The sequence below is a fragment of the Artemia sp. Qi Xiang Cuo genome, chromosome 16, assembly GCF_049724085.1.
Source record: "Artemia sp. Qi Xiang Cuo chromosome 16, ASM4972408v1, whole genome shotgun sequence".
In the NCBI taxonomy this organism is placed as follows: domain Eukaryota; kingdom Metazoa; phylum Arthropoda; class Branchiopoda; order Anostraca; family Artemiidae; genus Artemia; species Artemia sp. Qi Xiang Cuo.
The window spans coordinates 13,127,656-13,151,199 of record NC_142809.1 but is presented as its reverse complement, the minus strand read 5'-3'; the positions used below and the strand labels follow the sequence as shown (position 1 = coordinate 13,151,199).

The 23,544-nt window shown below is 34.2% G+C and overlaps 1 protein-coding gene across 1 annotated transcript in view; it reads right to left on the bottom strand.

The window, feature by feature from the left end:
- The window catches only part of LOC148942584 (NPC intracellular cholesterol transporter 1-like), a 207,138-nt gene that overhangs the window by 127,667 nt on the left and 55,927 nt on the right, over window positions 1–23,544 (bottom strand). The window contains exon 4 of the mRNA XM_089102048.1: window positions 9,657–10,091. Coding sequence (XP_088958174.1) covers window positions 9,657–10,091 — 435 coding nt within the window. The remainder of the gene's footprint in view (window positions 1–9,656; window positions 10,092–23,544) is intronic.

The window sequence follows — 23,544 nt, the reverse complement described above, 5'->3', positions numbered from 1 at the left end:
TCATCATGTATTTTTCAATTTGATATGTTTACCTCCTTTTAGATGCAATTTATAATTTGATTGATATTAGGTATTTATCAGTTTATAATTTGGAATGAATCCCCAAAAGAAAAAATTAATAATATCCAAAAGTGCAGCCAAAAGCAATAAAAAAGCAGCAGTCCAGCTTTAGCCTACATGACATATATTCTATAAAGAAGCCAAATAAGAAACTTTAAAATGCATTTTTTTTAAAGTTGTTATTAAAAACCAGTTTTTAATACAAAAAGGCTTTTTAGGAATCCAAAAGAGCAAAAAAAAAAAAAAACTATCAATATCGAAGTAACCCATTTCAACTGTTTTAAAGGTGACAAAATAGATATAGGCAAAGAGCATTATGAAAAAATTAAGCTTCTAAGTTCAAAGTTATATTCGAAGTTTTTACCCAGATAACTGACGAATTTTGTGATACGGTATTTGAAGTTTTGTATGCAGTAACGCTCGATGAAAAAACACTACTAATTTTGATAATTATTTATGTTAAGAATACATAGCTAATAGATACTTCAACTATTATGCTAGGGTTCTGAAACGCCATAGTCATTTCGTTTCTACTAGATATCTACTTCTCTTGATGAATAACGAAGAAGACCAGTTTCCAGCCAGCGACTTGTTAATTTTTGAATTCATGAATAGGGTCGATTCTGTTGTAAATTTAAGGTGTGATTTGAAAAAGACTTTTGAAAAAATTAATGTTTGCGGTCAACATTGATCGCGCCGGCGGCGTGCCACCGACATCTTACCGTCGGAGCGCCGCCGACATCTTACCGGTGGCGCTGCGTGGCGCGCTGTTTTTGGCCCCGCCGCCGCCGGTCTTCCCTCATCGGCGCGGCGCCGGGATATATATATATATATATATATATATATATATATATATATATATATATATATATATATATATATATATATATATATATATATATATATATATATATATATATATATATATATATATATATATATATATATATATATATTTACTATGAGGAAAGGAAAAGACGAGGTCGTGTCGCTATGCTCATAGTAAGTTATAAAAATTCATTTTCAGAACATATCCTCATCTTTTCTCTATTTACCTAGCACCATCCCCCTCTCTATTTAAACGGTCTGTCAAAGAGCCTGCTCGGGCAACATTTCTGAAACACAATCCAAAGCGAGGGGAACACCAGGCACTAAGGGAAAATGCATTTTATAAATGTGTTAAATTCCCTCTCGAAAAGTTTGTTAAAATATTCTCATTAAGCTTTAGTTATGTGGGCCTATGATTATTGTTGCCCTTGTTGTCGATAAAATCGATGAAATAAAAACAGAGCAAACTACATTTTTTTTTAATTTTTATTTTATTATATTATATATTATATTATTATATATTATGTATTATTATTATATATTTTGTTATATATTATATTATATATTATTATATTATATTATATCATATTAAATTTTTATTTTTTTATTAAACTACATTTTATTTTACTTTAAGGAAAGGGAAAGTCGGCGTCATGTCACTGATTTTCATGATGACCGTAAAACATTTGTTAAAAAAGAAACATTTTCACTACTCGGTGGAGTAAACCGGATCAATCCTAGCAACAGTTAAGTACTACACAAACAATTTTACCACATTTCCAAAACATTCAAGGGCATATATTTAAAAGATACAAATAAAGAATTTCCGCGAAACCTGTACATAAGGAAAATTAGAAATTAGAAAAAATTGTGAGATAAAGAAGAGAAGTGAAGGAATTTAAATGATCATTTGAATCCCTAGCAAAATTTAAGTGCAAGCAAGAAGATGGTATACAAGCTAGACCGTATCCAGGAGGTTTGACACCCCCCCCACCCCAAAATGTTTGTCTGACTCATAAAAAAGTAAAAAAAGTAAATTTGAACAAATTTTTGATGCGTTTTTGATGTTTTTTTAACCACCCCCCCCCCCCGCCCCTCAGAAAAAAATCCTGGATACGGCCCTGTATGCAAGAAATTTGTGATACACATACTGATGTTAAAATTTATAACTTATCTTACACGAATTATTACATCATCTTCTGCTACTTATAAGAGGCATTAGATAGAGAAATTTCTTTTCAAATCAACCCTTAAAAATCCCTGTATGGAAAACACCCCATGCGAAAAAGGGATTTTCCTTGTTGCTCAGGACTTAAATTTTCTCATAAGAAGTTGTTGGCACCATTAATTCCAATGGTGCAGTTTACACTTCAATCCGACACCATTTTCGAGGGTTTTCAGGTTGTTTTTCGACATTCTAATTTTTTTTCGCACAAAATTTTGAAATAAATATTGAAAATGTGTTCTTGAAGTAAATTTTTACCAATAATATTAGCCGAAATAACAGATACCATTCCTGAATCAGGATGTTATTGGCAAATCTTCCTCACTTCACAGATCTTTTTTTTTTTGTCAAAAAGCAGTTTTGAATTCCGGGTTTTAAGTGAATATTAGATACAATCAAGAAGAAGATAGTACACAAAAAAAATATGAATACATAAATATTAAAAGTTATAAGTATTAATCTACATGAATTATGTTATATTAAGAATTATCCTAAGACAAAGTAAAAAAGGGACATAATCCTTAATTTTAAACGAGTAAAAAAAGAAGAAGAAGAAACGAAACGAGAAGAAACGAAGAAACGAAAAAGAAGAAACGAAAAAAGAAGAAGAAGAAACGAGTAAAAAAAGAAGAAGAAGAAAAAAAAATCAAAATTAACTTCGCAGAACCTAACTGTTAAAAAAGTTGACAAATTTTTAGTACACATTCAAAACATTCAAGGGCATTAATTAATAGAGGAAAAGGAAATTGGACCATAACTACATACTAACAAAAGACAATTTGGCGTGAATAAGTTTTAAGAGGCAAGCTTTTAGGCGTTTTCTTTCTTTTTACAGTCTATTGAGTTGTTGGTAGTTCTGACAAATGTTTTTCTTTTCTCTCTTGTTAACTGAGGGGCTTGACTAAAAGGGAGCCAATTATGTAAACATAAATTATGTATATATATATATATATATATATATATATATATATATATATATATATATATATATATATATATATATATATATATATATATATATATATATTAGGGTGACTGCAAAATATTGATGTCCGAATTTTGTTTGTCTCAACCCTATAAAACGGTTCCCTTTTCCAGATATTGAGATGGCCGAAATTTGATCTCGATTAAGCGACATTAACCCGTGCCACTCGTCATTCAAAATTTGAAAAAATCCAAATTTTTGGCCAAAAAGCTTATCTATGGAGCCATTCCTCCAGATTGGTAAACAATAAAATCACGATTAATATCTCAAGAAATAGTCAAAATTGTCCATCTTGTTAGATCGACGTAAGCTATCCGACAGAAATGCCAGGATAATTTTAATAGCTACTCTAGAAGCACTAAATATTAACCCTCTTCAGTACAAAGTCACGAAAACTTCATTACACAATAGAAGGCAAATGTTCAGAGAACAATACGGTAGCATTTCTTTGATAAAGCAAATATTCCTGAAAAAGAGCCCCTGGTTGTCCATTGGGACGGTAAACTTTTACTGGGTGTTTAAAAAATGAACAATGTGAGCGAATAGCTATTGCAATTTCATATGGCGAAAAGGAACAGTTGCTTTGAGTTCCTGTAACAGCAAACAGCTCTGGAGAGGAGCAAGCCATAGCCTTATATGAATGCCTACACGAATGGAGTCTTTCCAACGCGGTCAAGACGATGTGCTTCGACACAGACGAGCATCCAACACTAGAAGACTCAAAGGATCATGCTTCATATTGGAGCAAATGTTACACAAATGGAGTCTTTCCAACACGGTCAAGACGATGTGCTTCGACACAGACGAGCATCCAACACGAGAAGACTCGAAGGAGCATGTTTCATATTGGAGCAAATGTTACACAAATGGAATCTTTCCATCACGGTCAAGACGATGTGCTTTGACACAGACGAGCATCCAACACGAGAAGACTCGAAGGAGCATGCTTCATATTGGAGCAAATGTTAGGAAGAGAGTTGTTATACCTAGCTTGCCGTCATCATATCTTGGAAATTCTGTTAAAAAACTTATTCGACACAAAAATAGGATCAACTACTGGACCTCATCCAGATACTTTTAAGAGATTCTCAAGGCGTGGCCCAAGATAGACAAAGGAAAATACGACATAGGTATCAGTGACAATCTAGTACGAAGGCAGCTAATCCTAGAAGTAATTATAAAAGCTACACCTGAATTCAGAACCAAACTACCGTGGAGCCACCCCAAAGATGACTATAAGGAGCTATTGCAGTTGGGTCTGGTATTTATTGGATCTTTATATGGCAATGTTGTGGGTTTTAGAACTCCAGGAACCATTCTTCACGCTAGGTGGATGGCAAGGGCTATTTTCAACTAATGCATGTTCGAATTGGCTCACCGTACATGAAAAATTAAAACAAATTTGCATATTAATTTTGGCAGATTTATTCCGTATATGAAGGGTTGATTTCTCCTCAACACCTTGCTCTTTGCGCTAAAGCTGTTAGAACTTTTAAAACGGCTTCCTATTCTAATTAAACGGCCCTTGTTTCAGTAGACGCTCTTAAAAATTTGGGACGAACAGTCAAACTTTAGCGTAAGGAGCAACGTATTGAGGAAGGGGCAACCCTTATATATGGAATAATTTCTGTTCCTTTTCCAAATAATGCCGGTAAATCTGGCTCAACCTCAATGAAATATACCCCTCCCCCACAAGGAAAACTGCCTGGAAATTTCATCCAAAGTAATGTTCACCCACCACCCGTAAATTCCCTCCAGACATATCCATCCTTGATGAGACCCCCCCCCTGTAAAATTGCTTGCGGACGATTCAGCCTGAAAAATTATCCTTAGCATTCTTTTATTTGAATAAAACTTTAATCTATAACCGGTTTCTCGATCACTCCAGAAATGCACTTCCGAGGAAATTATTTCCCGGAAGTGAAAAACACGCAGAAACCTCCCCTTGATAATTCCCCGGGACATTTCCACATGAAAAATTTGGCAAAAAGAATGTAAGACAATTTAAAAGAGTTTCGTATAGTAATTCTGTCAAAACCCCCAGTGTAAAATTTCCCCTAGAATATACATTCCCCAGAAGTTTCCCTCCCCAAGGAAGATACTCCCTATAGAAATCCACCCCAAGCACAACCCCCGCCCTTAAAAGAAATGTCTATATACTTCCCAATAACAAATACTATACGTAAACAATGGGCAAATTTTATAACTTACAGGCCTCTCCCCACGGACTGTGTGGGGTCATTGTACACCTAAACAGACAATTATTTGATCTTTCAACTATACTGAACAAAATGGCTATCCCACATTTTGATAAGATAATTTTGACAAAAAAATGGGTGTGGGAGGGGGCCCAGTTGCCCTCCAAACTTTTTGGTGATTTAAAAAAGGGCACTAGAACTTTTAATTTCCGTTTGAATATACTCTTTCCCGATCTTCTAGGACCATTATTTCCATAAAATCACCCCTGGAAAAAATTAAATAAATAAATAAACACGCATCCATGATCTGTCTTCTGACAAAAAAGACAAAATTTCACATTTTTGCAAATAGCAGCTTGAAACTTCTACAGTAAGGTTCTCTGGCACGCTGAATCTGATGGTGTGATTTTCATTAAGATTTATTTAATGTGTGTTCATTAAAATTTATTTATTTAATTTTAATGGGTGTTCCCCCCTCCCCTATTTCAAAAATCAGGCAGATTTTTTCTGGCTCTCAACTTTTGATGGGTAACACTAAACTTGATGAATCTTATATATTTGGAATCAGCATGATAAGCTGATTTTTTTTTCATGTATCTATTGACATTAAACTTCCGGTTTATAGAATTTTGGTTACTATTGAGCCGAGTCGCTCCTTACTTACAGTTCGTTACCACGAACTGTTTGATATACCGTTATATATATATATATATATATATATATATATATATATATATATATATATATATATATATATATATATATATATATATATATATATATATATATATTTATATATATATATATATAACTAATTACACCCGAATAAAATGACACTTTGTTCGATGACAGAAAAAAAAATACACGAATTTTATTACTGTTTAAGGAAGTTAGTGTTTTATTTTATTCATTTATTACTTAATATCATATCATTTATGAAGAATCAGTAAACGATTATACGACTTTGAAATTTTATATGAAAAGATAGAAAATTGTGCAAAGGAGTGTCTGAACTTGGCACGTTTCTGTAAAAAAAAAAGGCTATCTTAGAAATAAAAGCTCCTGGCTTTTATCACTTCGCAATTGATCGTGTTTCGTATCTTATACTCTATTTTTGTCAAAAGCTAAGGCTAAACTGAAAATTTTTAGATAAGGCTTAAAGTAAAGGATTGAACCTTCCTTAATGCTTGGGCATGATACTAAACATTTTTTACGTAAATTAATGGAAAAGATGGAAAAATTTAACCAAAAAATGGGTTATCAAGAAAACAGTCATCTTAGAATCAGAAAAAAAACATCTGAGTTTTATTTGCATTTCATGTTTGATCTGTATCGTTCAGTGCATTTCATCTGTATCTGTATCATCTGTATCGATCTGTGCATTTCATGTGATCTGTATCATGTTTGATCTGTATCGTTCAGTGCATTTCATCTGTATCTGTATCATCTGTATCGATCTGTGCATTTCATGTGATCTGTATCATGTTTGATCTATATCGTTCAGTGCATTTCATCTGTATCGATCTGTGCATTTCATGTGATCTATATCATGTTTGATCTGTATCGTTCAGTGCATTTCATCTGTATCTGTATCATCTGTATCGATCTGTGCATTTAATGTGATCTGTATCATGTTTGATCTATATCGTTCAGTGCATTTCATCTGTATCTGTATCATCTGTATCGATCTGTGCATTTAATGTGATCTGTATCATGTTTGATCTGTATCGTTCAGTGCATTTCATCTGTATCTGTATCATCTGTATCGATCTGTGCATTTCATGTGATCTGTATCATGTTTGATCTATATCGTTAGATGTTTGGTGCTGTATCGTTTATTGTGGTCTTGACCAACGGTTAGTGGCAATGAACCACGTGGTAATGTTACCACGAATTGTAAGTAAAGAGCGACTCGGACCAATAGTGACAGAAACTCTAAAAAACAGAATTTTGATAACAATAGACACATCAAAAGAATGGGCTTTTCATGCTGATTCCAAATATATAATATTCGTTAATTTTAATAATACCCATCAAAAGCTACGAACCTGAGAAAATGATTCAAAAACATCCACTCTTTTTCAAGTCAAGGAAGTCTCACTTGTTGTCACAATTCTTTAAGAAAGACTGCTCAAACACAAGTGCCGCTGAATTTGAATGGGGTGCCTTTTTAAAGAACTATAAGACCTTAGCATAAATTTGAGGGTTGAGGAAGGGGTAGCCCCTCTTATATACGGAATAATTTTTGTCCGTTTTAAGTTTTAATGTTACTCTTTACTTTCAGTTGAAAATACTTGTTGTTTTTTTTTTGTTTAATCATAAACAAATTCTGTAGTGATAACGTGTGGAAACGGCTTAAGAGCAACGGGTTGAACTTCTTGGGAAATTCAATATTTGAACATAACATTAAATATGTTCTTATGAAATATAACGTAAAAGATGGGTAACTGTAAAATGAAACGATCATATTTAACAAACTTCTTCACAAAGACTCATCTTTTAACCAGAAAAAATCATATTTTTTTTTTTTGCTTTTCACAGTTGATCGTTCTGAGCAAGAATAAAATGAGTAATTCACCTTTCATTCAGGTAGTTCTAAGGTGTCTTACCTTTCGATGAAAAGTATTCAAACCTACTTAAAAATATCTTCACTTAGTAGGATAACCAAGCGAGGAAAAATTTCAACAATTAAAATAAATTTTAATTTGTTTATTTATATGATATAAAAATATTTGTATTTATTTAAAATATATTAATATCATATTTAGTTGTATTATATAATATATATATAATTTATTTATTTAGTTCATTAATTTAAAATTATTTAAGGAAAAGTAAACCCTTAGTATCCACATTTTGATGTTACAGAATTTGGTTCCTGGACGGATATTTTGAGTTCAATCACTTGTTGACTAAATTTCAATGATCATTCTTTCACCCCTGTGCTCTGACACTTCCCCCTGTGTTTCTGAACAAATCAACAGATAGCAACTTTCCCTGTAACAGCTTTTCCAACTGTATCAACTTAGCAACTGCAATAACTAATAGATAACAACTTTTCTCTCTCCTTTGTACTTTCAAACCTTGAGATTAACCAAAAATGCGTTCTGTAGATAAAAGGGGTTAATTCAGAAGCGTACCAAGGATTTCATGTCAGAGGGTATTCGATAATTCTTTTTTTTGGGGGGGGGGGGCTCAACTATAAATGTAAGTTTTTTACTAGAAAGTACTTTCAGGTTTTTGGCTAAATAATTAAATAAGTAGTTATTCAAATATTATAAATTTTTATCAAAAATGGTGTTGGGACATTTTGAACTTTACCCAAACATCACACTAAAAGAACCCTTTACCTATTATCAATTGAATTTGCGATTAGTACGAAGTTTATAAATGTAAGGAGCAACGCTAAAACTTAAAAAGAACAGAAATTATTCCATACACAAAAGGGGCTACCCCTCCTCAATACCCTGCTCTTCACACTAAAGTTTTTCAGTACTTATAAAAAAAAGTCCGATTCTAATGAAACAGCTCTTGTGTTTCAGGAGTCGTTCTTGTCGTTCTTAAGGAATTGGGACAAAAGGTCAAACTTTAGCGTAAAGGGCAGGGTATTGAGGAGGCAGCCCCATCCGTATACGGAACAATTTCCGTTCGTATTGAGTTTTAACGTTGCGCTTTACTTTCAGTGGAGAAATCTTGCTTTTTTTGTTTAATTTATGATCGTTTTTCATTTAATGTCGGGAAATCCGTCTCCCTCTACATGGAAAATTTGCCTCCCCCCCAAAAAAAAGTTCCTCTGAAAAGTTCCATATACTGATCAATTTCCGTTCGTTTTGAGTTTTAACGTTGCTCCTTACTTTCAGTTGAAAAATATTGCTATTTTGTTTCATTTTATGATCGTTTTAATTTATTGTCGAGAAATCCGCCTCCCTCCGCATGCAAAATTTGCCTCCCCCACAAAAATTCCTCTATGGAATGTTTCTCTCGCGTAAAATCCTCACTTCCGGAGGATTTAATATCCCGGAGGGAAAATACCCCTTGATAAAACCATCGTCATTGCATTCCTCCTAGAAAATCTCTTGCGGACGGTTCCGCCTAAAAAATTCTCCTTCGGATACTTCAGATACTAGACCAGTTTTTTATTTTATTTCTGATTTTTTTTTTCAAGTCATACCAGAACCCCCCCCCTCTGCCCCCCCCCTATGTGCGAAATTTCCCCCAGCTAACACCTAAAAATTCACCTGAAAAAGCACCTTAATTCGATCAACTATAGAGTGGTATTCCAATTATCGTTTTTTTTACCCTGTGGCTCTGATAATTCCCCTGTGTTTCTGAACAAAGTAATGGATAACAACTATCTTACCTTTCATTTACTTTTTGGTCAACCATCATCAGAATTTGTCTTTCACTTAAATCACTAAAATCCACATTTTCATTCCAAATTTCTAAAATACTTCGTGTTAAACATTCATCTGGCATGGCTAATAAATCCAAAAGCTCTTCAGTGCGATCACCTAACAAAGAGCTCGAATTATTTTCCGAGTTTTTAACTTCAAAAACTCCCGTGAAATCGATCTCGTCAAGATCAAAGTCGAAGGGATCATTATCGATTTGCACTTGTGTCGAATCTGCTGTTTCGAAGTCATAAGGCAAAACTTCGGTCAGATTGGCAATATCACCGTATATTACTTCCATGTCTGAGAATACACCATCAAACAGTCCATCAGTACTTAAATCAAATTCGTCTACATCACGGCGCTTGCGACGGTGTAATAATTCTTTCAGTTTAGCACCTGGTCTAAAAAAGAAAAAATCTTAACTAGTAAATACGAAATATAATAAGATAATGACATTTTTTTCTGATTTTGTTTTAATATACCAGGTCTATGAAAAAAAAAATTAAACTGGTAAAAATAAAATATAATAAACAAAAGAATATATGACTATTATACGCTGCTAAAACTGGTTAAACTTAGAAAGACTTCAAAGCAGGGGAGTGGTAGACAGAATGAAGGGGGGTTCCCTCTATTACTTACTTAGTTAAGACGAGGCACAGCCCTAACTCAGCCCCAAGAAGCTGCTGGAACAGGTTCTGCCAAAATGATCTGTCCTCTATCTGCGTTCGAATGAATTGAAGCCACGAGCTGTCCCACTTGCAGCCATATTTTTGAATACCGCCTAGTGGTTCGACGTACTTCTCCACAACCTTTTGCCATCACTTGATCTGGCCTCCCGTTTTCACTCTATGGTTTGACAAGAATAATTTTCACTGTTTTGGTTGAAACTAACGATTTTCCATTTTTTTTAAATTACAATTAGTTATATTTGTTGTTTCCCAATAAACCACCCATTTGAAGAAAGCGTAGATGTAAAAACTGCCAAAAATGCTGCCAAATTTAAGTCTGCACAAATACTTCAATTTATGGTCGGATCAGTACTATTATACAGAACGAAAACTTGGGTCATGAAATTCAACAATGGTGAAGTACTTCGAGTTTTTGACTCCGGTTGCCTTTAAAGTATCTTATAATCTGCATCCTATTAAGATGATCTTGAATGAAGAGATCAGGAATGAAGAGAATGAAGTTCCCATTTCGACTTAAATCCTTCCTTACGACCTCCTCCCATATACCATTCAGGATGACCGTTTTTTCGTTTGGCTCTAGATGACTGGCTGAAAAGGATGATCTTTGGCAATCTGTCATTTTTTATCCTCTATCTTTGGCAACCTTTCGTCTTTTTTATCCTTCATCCATGTCTTGTTTGTACTATTTTAACGTACTTTGCCTCCTCTTAGGTTAAGTTTTTTACTTATCAGGGTGGCCGTTGAACCGATGTTGCCATTTCTTTCGTATATCAAATATATCTCTCTTTTAAATAGCATAATAAGTTATAAAATCTTCCATTGCAAATCATTTCAAAAAGCAGAATTTTAATAGTCTTAACAAAAACACCAAAATACAAGGGCCACATTAGTATTTTTTGCTGGGATTTCTGTGGTGTAAGTTGCCACATTAGCAATGACATCCCGGTTATGTCTCCTTTAAATGATGACAATCTTGTAAAATTGATGCTAAAGGGAATGGTCTGCCTAAAAATCTGCTGTGATGGAACCTGACTGTCAATGTTCTAACTAATAAACCTATTTAGAGTTTAGTATATTCTGCTGTGGTGCAAACTCAAAGCTTTTGTTGACACTTTTGTTTCATCAGCTTAACTCTAAGTTTTATTTAATGCGCCTAGTGAAGTACCAAGGACATCACAATCAAAATAAAAATAGCGTTGGACCCATCATTGCTCTGTTTATGCTAGATATTCGTATTTTTCTGAAATTTTACTTCTGGTTCTTTCGAATTAATGTGTTTCTTAGAATAGCATCACGTTTTAATCAGTGTTGCCACGTTGAACTGAGAAAGGAAATAATTAAAACCAATTAGTAAAATTTGACAACACTTCATCCGTAAAAATTCAACCACTAACAATCTACTAATTTCCAAAGACAACTACATAACTAAATGAAAGCTACACCTCCTCAAACTATTTTGCTCCATGTTTTTTAGTCTATTTTCGGCTAATTTTTTCACCCATATTTCTTTGTTTTAATTGAACTGACATCACCAAAAGCTGCAGTTATGCACAACAGAGGATCTCCTTTTGCACCCACTCTGTGAATATCTCTATTGTATTTCAACTGTTTTCTCTGAATTTTAGGATTCTTGCTACTGCGTTGAAAAGGACTCCACCCCGTCTGTGAGCTCGTCTCCACCCCTGGTGGAAAATACGAATTCCACTTTTTCAATGTGGACATGGCGATGGCTCTGGTAAGTAGCCTGGGGTGGAGGAGGATTGTGCAGTTGTGTTGGCTCAGGCGGATTGGTGCTGGAGTGAGTTATTAGCAGTAATAGTAGTAGTATACACCACTTATATACCACTTAAACCCACTTAAACCCAATATGGAGGTCATTTTCATTAAAAATTTAAGTCCAAATATTTCTTAGCTTTCTCAGACATATATGGGCGTGGATGTTTTTGTTTAACCAAATCAAACAATTGGATTTCACTTCACTGTCCTGATACTTCTATGGTTTTATCTGTGGTACAACAGATCCAGACTTTTAATTATATTTTTTTTTTCAGCAGTTTAACTTTAAAATCAAACTGTTTTGTTATTTTTTTACTATAGTCGTAAAATTGACCCACGCATAGAAGATATAGACATTGCCTATTGCTGGAAAAATTAATAGAATATTGGCAGAATAATGGGTGGAATAGCTGGTGGAACAGCCTGTTCCACATGGCAGAACACATGGCAGAACAGCCTGTTCAATTAATTTCAGTTTCAGTTGGTTTTGTCAGAAGGAAGCAAATGAAATTAGAACGTAAATATATATATATATATATATATATATATATATATATATATATATATATATATATATATATATATATATATATATATATATATATATATATATATATATATATATATATATATATATATATATATATATATATATATATATATATATATATATATATATATATATATATATATATATATATATATATATATATATATATATATATATATATATATATATATATATATATATATATATATATATATATATATATATATATATATATATATATATATATATATAATATATATATATATATATATATATATATATATATATATATATATATATATATATATATATATATATATATATATACGCTATTGTTAATTTTTTGCATGTTACGTATATAGTATTGTGTAGTACTTTATATTTTCATACGTTGTTTTTATTTTTGTTCTTTTTGTTATTTCTTCTTTGCCTTTTCTGTCTTTTAACTATTGTGTTTGACGGGCTCTCATAAAAATGAATTATAAACAATACGATTATTTTCAAATACTTTTTGGCTAGTATATAGAATAACAATAATATCTTGGCGCACAAAAATGCACAATCTATCTAACGCAAAAAAAAAAAATAAAAAAAAAAAAAAAAAGATTTATGTTTTTACTGAAAATACTGTATAAAATAAGAAAGATTTCTCGGAGATCTAAGAATACATTTCATGTTCCCAAAGGTCTATTGAGGTTGAGTAAATAGCAAAACACCCATGTATTCTTTAATAGAAGTCGTTTATAAATATTTGATAGTTTCTTATAAATAAACTTTTTTATTAAGTTTATCACTGGTTTTTAGAGATTTTAGGCTCTTTATCGAGATTCTCAAAATTTCTTCCTGTAATTATAAGTTACGGTTGAGCTGAATCTGAAAAAAACTAATTTTATAAAAACAGCATTACAAGGAAAATATTTGTCACTAGCAGTTTTTTGAAAACATTTTTCAGTTTTCGGCTCCGATGGGATGTAGTTGGCTCGTTACTAGGTTGCAGCTACTAAATTTATCATTTTTGATTAATAATGCAATAATTAATGATTATTACTACTCTTATATCCTTTTTTCATAAAAGTTTTTTATGGGCCCATCACTGAACTACTACCACTACATAATACTATATATACGATATGTAAAAACAAAGAAAATGAAGAATAAATTTCCCCAAAAAGAGACAGAATAGTGATGAATCTAAATTTAATCAATAAAATTGCAAAAATTTAATCAATAAAATATTTTGATTCGATCTTAAATTAATATGGAAGAAAAATGAGTACTGGTGCATTATATGGTCACTTCTAAAAAGTCAAGTTTGGTTAATGCAAATGAAATAAAATAAAATAGGATGAATATATAATAGTTTCGAAACAAATTTGGGCTATATATTTGCACATTAGTGGGGTGGGGGGTAAAGCATTCCCTATATTAAATACGTAACCTAACATAACCTAAGTACTTCCCCCCTAAACCCCAAAAAACAACAGTTTAAATATCGTAAACGCAATGAAAACTACGCTTTGCATTGCATTTCTCTATAGCGGTCTCTTGCAATTAACCCGTCTGGCTGGTTTTTCTTGACTGGTTTCCTTGTAAAATATATAAAAGTGACCAAATAGCGCACCAGTACCGAAAAATGAAATAACAAGTAAAATTTTCGATTACGACTAGCGAGGCTGTATCGTAGATTTTTGTTTGGGAGGGGGAGGGTTTACAAACAAAATTTTACAAAACGCATAAAAAAAATTTTCATGCATTTTGTTACTTTTTGACGAGTCGGGTAAAAATTTCAAAGGGGGTGAAATCCAGTACCTCCTCCGCCTGGATACAGCCTTGAAGAGAAATATGAAAAGCAAAAAAATGATCCGAATGTGACGTATAATGGAGTAACGTCCATTTTTGCTTAAGAGCATATCTGGTTGAACTCAAGATCAGTTAGTATGCTATAGAAATATATCTTCGTGTGAGGTTAAAGGACAAACATATAGGCGCATATAATACCGTTGATAGTGAAAGTTTTGTTAAAAGCAAAAAACTGCTTAAAATGGTATTGACCTTCTGCTGAGACAGCATCTTTTTAAAGTAAAGAATGCAGCCACATCAGGATATGTATCCATATTGGAATAAAAAAAAACTTTTTACCGATGTCATCTGGCAAAAAAATTTCAGCAATGAAACAATTTGATTCCATTTGAATTAAAATGGAATAAAAAGAGGGTAGCCTACTCACATAGCGACCACACCAAAGAAGTAAAATTAGGTTAATCCTAATGAAATATACCAAATATGATGAAAATATAATACTTTATTATCAAAGTTATGAAAATAACAACAGAAAACTAGGGAAAGCAAGCCGCCCAGAACGCATTATGTTAAATACCTTACCTAACCATCTCTATATGTTAAACATTTAATTAAAATATGTCTTTATAGTAGTTTATTTCACTGAGACTATGCTAATTATCTCCGAATGCAGACAGAGAGACTGGTTTTACTCAGATCAAGAACTTGAGTGTGGTCGTTATAACACCGAAATACCAAAAATAAAATAAAGAATAACATTTTTATTAAGACAGTCATCGCTGAGAGTTTCTTTTTTAAATCAAATACTACTAAAACTCAAATTATTTCGACTTCATATTCGGAAGCCTTTATCACCAGAAAAACTAAGAAAGGAAAAGAAGGAAAAGGAAAAACAGAAAGAAAAGAAAAAAAGTAAAAGAGGAAAGAAAAAGAAAAATAGATTTGGCAGTAAACACATAGGACAAAATTATAGGTTCTTCTTTAAATCAAACACTAAAAAAAGTCAAATTATTTCGACTTCATATTAGGAAGCCTTTATCACCAGAAAAAAACTAGGAAAGGAAAAGAAGGAAAAGGAAAACAGAAACGAAATAAAAACAGCATAAGAGGAAAGAAAAAGAAAAATAGATTTGGCAGTAAACACATAGGACAAAATTATAGGTTCTTTTTCAAATCAAACACTAAAAAAAGTCAAATTATTTCGACTTCATATTCGGAAGCCTTTATCACCAGAAAAAAACTAGGAAAGGAAAAGAAGGAAAAGGAAAACAGAAAGGAAATAAAAACAGCATAAGAGGAAAGAAAAAGAAAAATAGATTTGGCAGTAAACACATAGGACAAAATTATAGGTTCTTTTTTAAATCAAACACTAAAAAAAGTCAAATTATTTCGACTTCATATTCGGAAGCCTTTATCACCAGAAAAAAACTAGGAAAGGAAAAGAAGAAAAAGGAAAAACAGAAAGGAAAGAAAAACAGCAAAAGAGGAAAGAAAAAAAAGAATAGATTTAGCAGTAAACACTTTGGACACAATTATGGGTTCTTTTTTAAATCAAATACTAAAAAAGTCAAATTATTTCGACTTCATATTAGGAAGCCTTTATCAACAGAAAAAAAAACCAGGAAAGGAAAAGAAGGAAAAGGAAAAACAGAAAGGAAAGAAAAACAGCAAAAGAGGAAAGAAAAAGAAAAATAGATTTGGCAGTAAACACATAGGATAAAATTATAGGTGACCCTCCAGAATAGCCGTAGAGAGCACAGAGAGCCCTGTGCTTTCCATATATTACTATTTTTCCCAGCCACCTCGTGGGGAAGAGGCTCGTAGAAACTTGTGAAGGGTATTATCCGATTAGAAAATGAAAATTCTAGTGCCCTTTTCAAGGATAAAAAGTGATGGGGGGACAAACAACCCACTCTCTTGCCTTTTTTGCTACGAAGTACCCACATAGCCCCCTAAGAGATCTGATCCAAAATATTAGATAAACATTTTCTTCAGAATATTTGAAAAAAACTAATACATATGCCCCCTGGGAAGACCTAGCTCCTACAGCCAATGGGCAAGAGCAATGAATTACACATATTACCCATTGTCTTAATATAGGTTTATATTGGAAAAAGGGGGCATGACTGATATTTTGCTTTTTGCGACCAGTTTGAAACCTTCAGGGATTGTTCTTTGAGCAAGGAGGATAAAAAAAATTTGGGTAGGTGGAAAGGTAATAGGGGGCAACTAAAATGACCAAGAAACTCCTTGTTCCTCATCAGTTTGAAACTTTACAGCCGTAAGTCTTGGGCCAAAAGGAACCTAATGTGCAAAAATTATTTTTTTATGGCGTACAGTCCCTTGCAAAGAATGGGCCACAAATGAGGGCCGTGAGATATTATTTTTCAGATTGGACTTAAATCTGTAAGTCCTTGGGCTAAGGAAACCCAACTTATAAGCAAAGGTATGGTGAAATACTGGGTTTTTCAGAAAACACGGCCAAAGGGCCTAAAAAAATTTTTGAACAACTTGAAATTTACCGTCTCAAGCCCGTCTCAAGAGAATCGGATAAAAAAGAAATTCTGACCACGGGCTCCTCAAAAATAGAACCCAAAACAGCCAAAAAAAATTTCCTAACCGGCTCAAAAAGTATATTCTTAAGTGCCCTAAACGTTCGAAAAAAAAGAAAACGAAAAAAACTGATTTCTCCTGAAAAAAGCCGTAAGCTCCTAGGCCAAGGGAATCCTCGTGCGCAAAAAGATGTAGGCTGGGGGCAAGCCCTAAAGGCTGGTGCTGGAAAGTGTTTTTTTAAGGGGCTTGAAACTTATAATTCTCGGTTTAAGGGAACCCCAATTAGTTTAAAAATGTAACTGACAAAAACATCGGTTCGCCTGAGTATGGAGCTCTGAAAAGGGCCAGCAATTTTTTAATGATTAGCTTGAAACACAAAACCGTACGTCCCTGGCCTTGTGAATCCTAATGTAGAAAAAAAAAATTAATTTGGAGGCATTGGTCTCCCCTCAAAATTGTGGTGCAAAAAAGAGCCAAAAAATTTTTTTTTCGATTGGCTTAAAAATTCCAAGGATCGTTGCCTGGAAGAGGGACGAAAAAATTCCTTGGCGAGGGGATGAGTTTGAGTTTCCTTGAGTTTTCTTGAGTTTCCTTGGCGAGCAGGATTTGTTATCTGCTTGGCGATGAGATTGCTATCTAATATGGAGGCTCTTAAATGGACAACAACTTGTTTTCCAGATAGTGCCTGCCACTCCTTTCTCGACACAGCTTGCCTAGCGTACTGTTCGGTGGTAAGGCCATCTCCTTCGCATGTCACGCGACGCCCCAGGACGGGTGACATTCGACTTCGATCCCACCCTACACGGATGGAAGTGATCCAGAGGAAGCCCCCCCCCCCACTAGATGGAAAGACAAAGCCGATGAATTCCTCACCCAAGCCCACATCCCGGTGGAAGAAGCTGCAAGCCTGGCAAGCGATAGGTCAACCTGGAGGCATCTGGTCTCATCGTTCTCTACGCCGAACCCTCGGCAGGAGCCTTAAGTCAAATCAAGTCCTGTAAATTGCGGGTTAAAAAGGGTAGATTTTCTTTCGACTAATTCGAGATTTTTGAAAATCGTTCCTTGGACTGAGGGGACGACACATTTTACTTTGGAAGAGGGGGTGAAGGGGGGGGGTAGCCGACTAATCTGAGACATGTCTAAAGAGAAAGAAAAAAGAATAAAGTCCTAGTCCTTACTATTTTTTGTATTTGTTCAATTATTCTATTCCAAAATTACCCAAGTCCAGAATTTTCTATCGCTGGGTTAATGGCGAAAAATGACCGTGAATTTTTGTAGAATCTAATCCCGTTTTCTATCTTTATGGCACTCTTTACGCCAACCTCGCCTCTAACCCTTATATTAGATGCGGTGTTTAAAGCGGCGAAATGTTACACACCATTTTCCTGAAAGCGAAAAGCCTCAAAAGGATCCTTTAGTTTTTCTGATTATTATTAACGAAGAGGCGTTAGTACAAGGAAGGGTCTTTACTATCCTTCAACTTCGTGACAGGTAAGGAATAAAGCCACGCCTGTAAACTTTGTTGACTACTGGTTAACCGTGCTTATTACATGGCGTCCAAAAAGTGCAGAAAACAGCGCCGTTTTTCTTTTGGGCGGGGGAAGTGGGCAAGGATTTGTCTCCGTTTTTTTAGTGAAAACCCAGAGAGTTTTTTTTAACTGGAGGGGGGTGTAGTTTTGTTTGCTGTTTTTGATACAGGCATTTTTCAAAATCTAGGGGTACAATTGTCCCTTTAACTTGTCCCCCACCTAAGTGGTGACCCAAGAGGTAAATATAGACAAAGGAGAAGAAAAGTGACACAGCTTTGTGTTGACCACAGGTGTTTCTTTCTTTTTAAAGATCAGTACAATTCAATTTCGAAAAAAAAACAGAAAATTTCAAATATTTCTTCAGTTAAGAAAAGAAAATATAACGCTTTAAAAAAAATATGTTATACTGAAAGCAAAATGGAATATGGGAAAGCTTAATAAACATGTCGATTGGTCGTATTCATTTGAATTGGCAAAACGATACACACCACTTAGGAAAATTAGTAGCCTGCTCTAGTCCAAAAGTCTATGACCTTAAAATATTTCGCCTTAAAAAGCCATACCACGAGCTGAATGGCAATTCAGCTTCAACAAGCTCTTAGGCATAGGTGACCCCCAATGGTTGACCTCCCCTTGCAAAATCTAATTTGCTCATCTTGAGAAGCCAATGATCATATAACACAAAGAATTAACTGAGCTTTAAACTCTTCGAGGATACTTAGATCCAAGGACGTACCCAGGATTTTTTTTTGGGGGGGGGGGTACTCAAAGATTTTCTTCGGGGAAGGGGTTTTACACAAAAAAACTCAAAAAACGCATAAAAAAAATCTTTATATCCATTTTTGTTACGTTTTTACGAGTCAGACAAACATTTCGGGGGGAAGGTTCAAACCCCCTGATCCACCTATCCCTGGGTACGGCTTTGCTTACATCTAAGAGCATTCTATCCCCGAAAGTCTATGACTTTAATTAGTGCGGAGCCGCTAGAGACAGAACTCGTAGGACAGGAAAAACAAACAGCCTCAATAAGTTATTGGGCTCGCCTGCCAAAAGCAGTCAATCAACAAGTCTGGAGGAACAGGGGACTTCTTCCTCTGCAATCCGACAAGAGCCATGGGTTAAGTAACTGAAAGAGTTAACCAGCATGAGTCCCATGTTGTATCATGTGATTGCTAAACATCAATCTAGTTGCTGCATCTTCAAAATTCTGAAGCGTAACTGCCAACGTAACTGCCAACAGTAACTGCCAACGAGACATAAATTTCATTGACACTATTCTCAATGTGGCATTCTCGATACCAATATTCGGACCAAAATTTGATTCACTTGCAGAGGCCTAAAATGCGACTGGACTACGTTCTAATGACTCGAAGACTGAATTCCTTCTTGTCTACGGTTGCAGAAATACGCTACCAGGTAACCGCATGGCCAGTATTAGTGATTACATGATCGATCTTTACGATTCACTCAGGTATTCCGTCCTCTTTACTCCACCCACATTGTGAAGGGCACTCGTTCACTTTTGATTCACCACATCTGTTCCCATCTTCTGCCATCATTACTTTTTTCCAACAGGAATCATTTTAATCCTTTTCTTGCTTCCCCAGGATTTGCTAAGTATCTGTTTCGCCTGTCTCCGTGGCACAGGAACACACAAGCTGAATTCAAAGTAGTAGATCTCGAAGTCTCAGATGCTAAAAGAATGGCAAAACGTAATCAAATAATTGAATTTCACCAAAATGAATGTGGCGTGAGTATCAAGGCAGAGACTTCTTTCATTCATCTCCATTTATAATTTTGTGCATTGTTGTTTGTCATTTACATTGTTTTGTTTTGTTCTTTTTTTGTCTACTTTTCTCTTTTATTATTCTCCGTCTTTTTGTGTGTTTATACAACGGATTCGCAAATAAATAAATACCACTGTAACCCTTATTAGAAGCAGTGACTCCCTCCTGGAAAATTTTTGCGATAAGAAGGCCATACGAAAGCCTAAAAGCCAGTCTCCATTTGGCAGATTCTGCAAAAATTCACCGCCAATTGTTAAAATTTATTCCAATTGATACTTGTTTTCCCGCACCGTAATAACAGTTTACAGATACTGCAACCTTCGACGTTGCTTTTTCTGCAAGATGGCAGATTTGCAGAATCTGCCAAATGGAGACTGGCTTTAAGATATGTCAAGTTTTTTAACGACTCCCCGTGTGGCACAGAAATTCTAGCACATCCGAAAAGTACGGCATTACAGACCTTATCAAAAAATGCAGACTTGTTGACAGATTATTCAGGGTCTATTGTGTTAAATATTTTGATAGTGTATTTCATTATTCTCTTTCCTTCTGGGCTCTTATATTTAATAATATAAGATATAATTTAATATAATAATATAATAATATAAGATAAAATTATATAAAATATAATTTAATTATATTTTATATTTAATTTTATTGATGGGTAAAAGCCAATAGTAAGAAAAATAATCGATATGATCCGATGTAATCGATGAACGATGAGCATAGTTCTCTCTTGCTCGAACTCACGTAAAAATCAGCTTCACGAGAGCTGTAAGTAGCTTGCACACTAATAGCTTCCGTCGTTACATAATAACCCGTTTTTTCAGCAAAATTTGACTCAACTGGAAAAATCAATGGCAAAGTGTGAAGGACCGATGTGGAGTTCAGATGCCAGGGAAAGTGAAATCAGGAACGCCCATGAAAGGTTAAGTACGGATAGTAGTCTGATGAAAAAAAATCACGTTTAAATAGAAAATGATCAGCTGAAACAAAAACGGCTTCAGACAGAAAGTCTAGTGAGGTTTAAATATGTTGCCAAACTAATAATTACAGATTTGGGGCTAAAGAGTATTTTATTTGCGGACACTTATTTGGAAAAGTTGCCTTATGTGGAAAAAGGGTGTTGCCACCGCACGAAAAAAAACTTGTTACCAACTAACGAGTTCCCACGATCATAGCAAGATTTTTGTAAACGATTATTGCTGAATTTCTCTCAAAAATTTAGAAAGGTATCACTGGAATTTCAACTTGATGAAAAATGGCTTTAGACAGAAAATGTGGTAAAGTTTAATTATGTTACTAAAACAAAAATGACAGATATGGTGCATAACAAGTATTTGATTCGCATACACTTATTTGGAAAAGTTACCTTATGTGGAAAAGGGGTGTTGCCACCGCACGAAAGAAAAACTTGTTACCAAAAATGTTTACCAGCTAACGAGTTCCCACGATCCTAGCAAAACTGTTGTTGACAATTAATGTTAAATTTCTCCAAAAAAATTAGAAAAACTTCAAGTGAAACCTAGCGTGAAGCCAAAATGGCTTCAGATAGAAAGTCTGGTGAAATCTGAATATGTTGCCAAAACAACGATTATAGATGCGGTGCTAAAGAGTATTTGATTCGTGGACACTTATTTGGAAAAGCTGCCTTATGTAGAAAAGGGGTGTTGCCACCACACGAAAAAAAAAACTTGTTACCAAAAGCGTTTACCAGCTAACGAGTTCCCATGATCCTAGCAAAATTGTTGCAAACAATTAATGCTGAATTTCTCAAAAAAAATTAGAAAAACTTCAAGTGAAACCTAGCGTGAAGCCAAAATGGCTTCAGATAGAAAGTCTGGTGAAATCTGAATATGTTGCCACAACAGCGATTATAGGTGTGGGGCTAAAGAGTATTTGATTCGCGGACACTTATTTGGAACAGCTGCCTTATGTAGCAAAGGGAAAAAAGCAAAATGGCTTCAGATAGAAAGCCTGATGAAATCTAAATATGTTGCCAAAACAACAATTATAGATGTGTTGCTAAAGAGTATTTTACTCATGGACACTCATTTGGGAAACGGAGGTATTGCTATTGTACGAAAAACACCAGAAAATTTTCACCAGTAAATTTTACCAACTATTCCCACGAACATACGAAAATTGCTGGAAAAAATCGCTGGAAATTTTTCTGGATTTGGAAAAATTGCTGAAAAATTGCTGGAAAAAAATTATCGATTTCGTTAAATTTGCATAGGCTTCCAAAAAAAGTGTTGGTGTGTTTGTGGGCAATTTTCAAAAACTTGAACTAAGAACGTGAAACTTGTAAGTTTCCCCATTTGAGAAATAATCATGGATTGTTTCTGTCTCACAGTTTCATTCTAATTCTATTCTTGTTGTGAAATTTCAAGTCCTAATTTAAAAAACGTTTCCACATACATTGAAAAACAACGGTTTTTGACTAAAAAGGTTCTAGAATCGAGATCGAGTGATGGAATCCTGGGTCAGGTATCTGCAAGCAAAGATCAATCCACTGGTCCACCATAAGATTTAATTTTAAAGTTAAACTTTTAAATTTCGAGCCAAATTTTGTGTTTCTTTAAATTGTTCCCAACAAATTTTTGTAGATCAATATTTAGGCCTCTATGCATTAACAGAGAGATGCTGGCAGCGGTGCAAGCAACAATCGGATTAGGATTGTAAAAACAATCGTTAAACTGCTGCTGTTTGAAGCTGAACAAGGCACTTTTATGATATACCACCCAACTGTAAACCGGTTTCTTTCGCTAGTTTCTTTCAACTTGAGAAAAGACAAAGAGAAGTGACAGAATTGATGGGAAATATATAATTTAGGCTTTATTATTTGCATATTAGGGGGAGAGGCGAGGGTAAAGTATTTGGACTGTGTGAATCAGAAAACAATTCTTACTTCATAATATCAGAATAATTTTAGCTACCACATTTTGCATGGAGACCCGCTGCATTTTACCCCTCCCCCTAATGTTCAAATATATAGCCCAAATTTTTTTCTAAAGTATTATATTTTATCATACTTAGGTACATTTTATTAGGATTAACCTAACTTTACTTCTTGAGCTGTGGGGGGTATATCATATAAATACCCTGAACAATTATAAGAGGTTTGGAAATACCGTCTTTTTAAGCAGGCACCATCAACGTAACGTTAA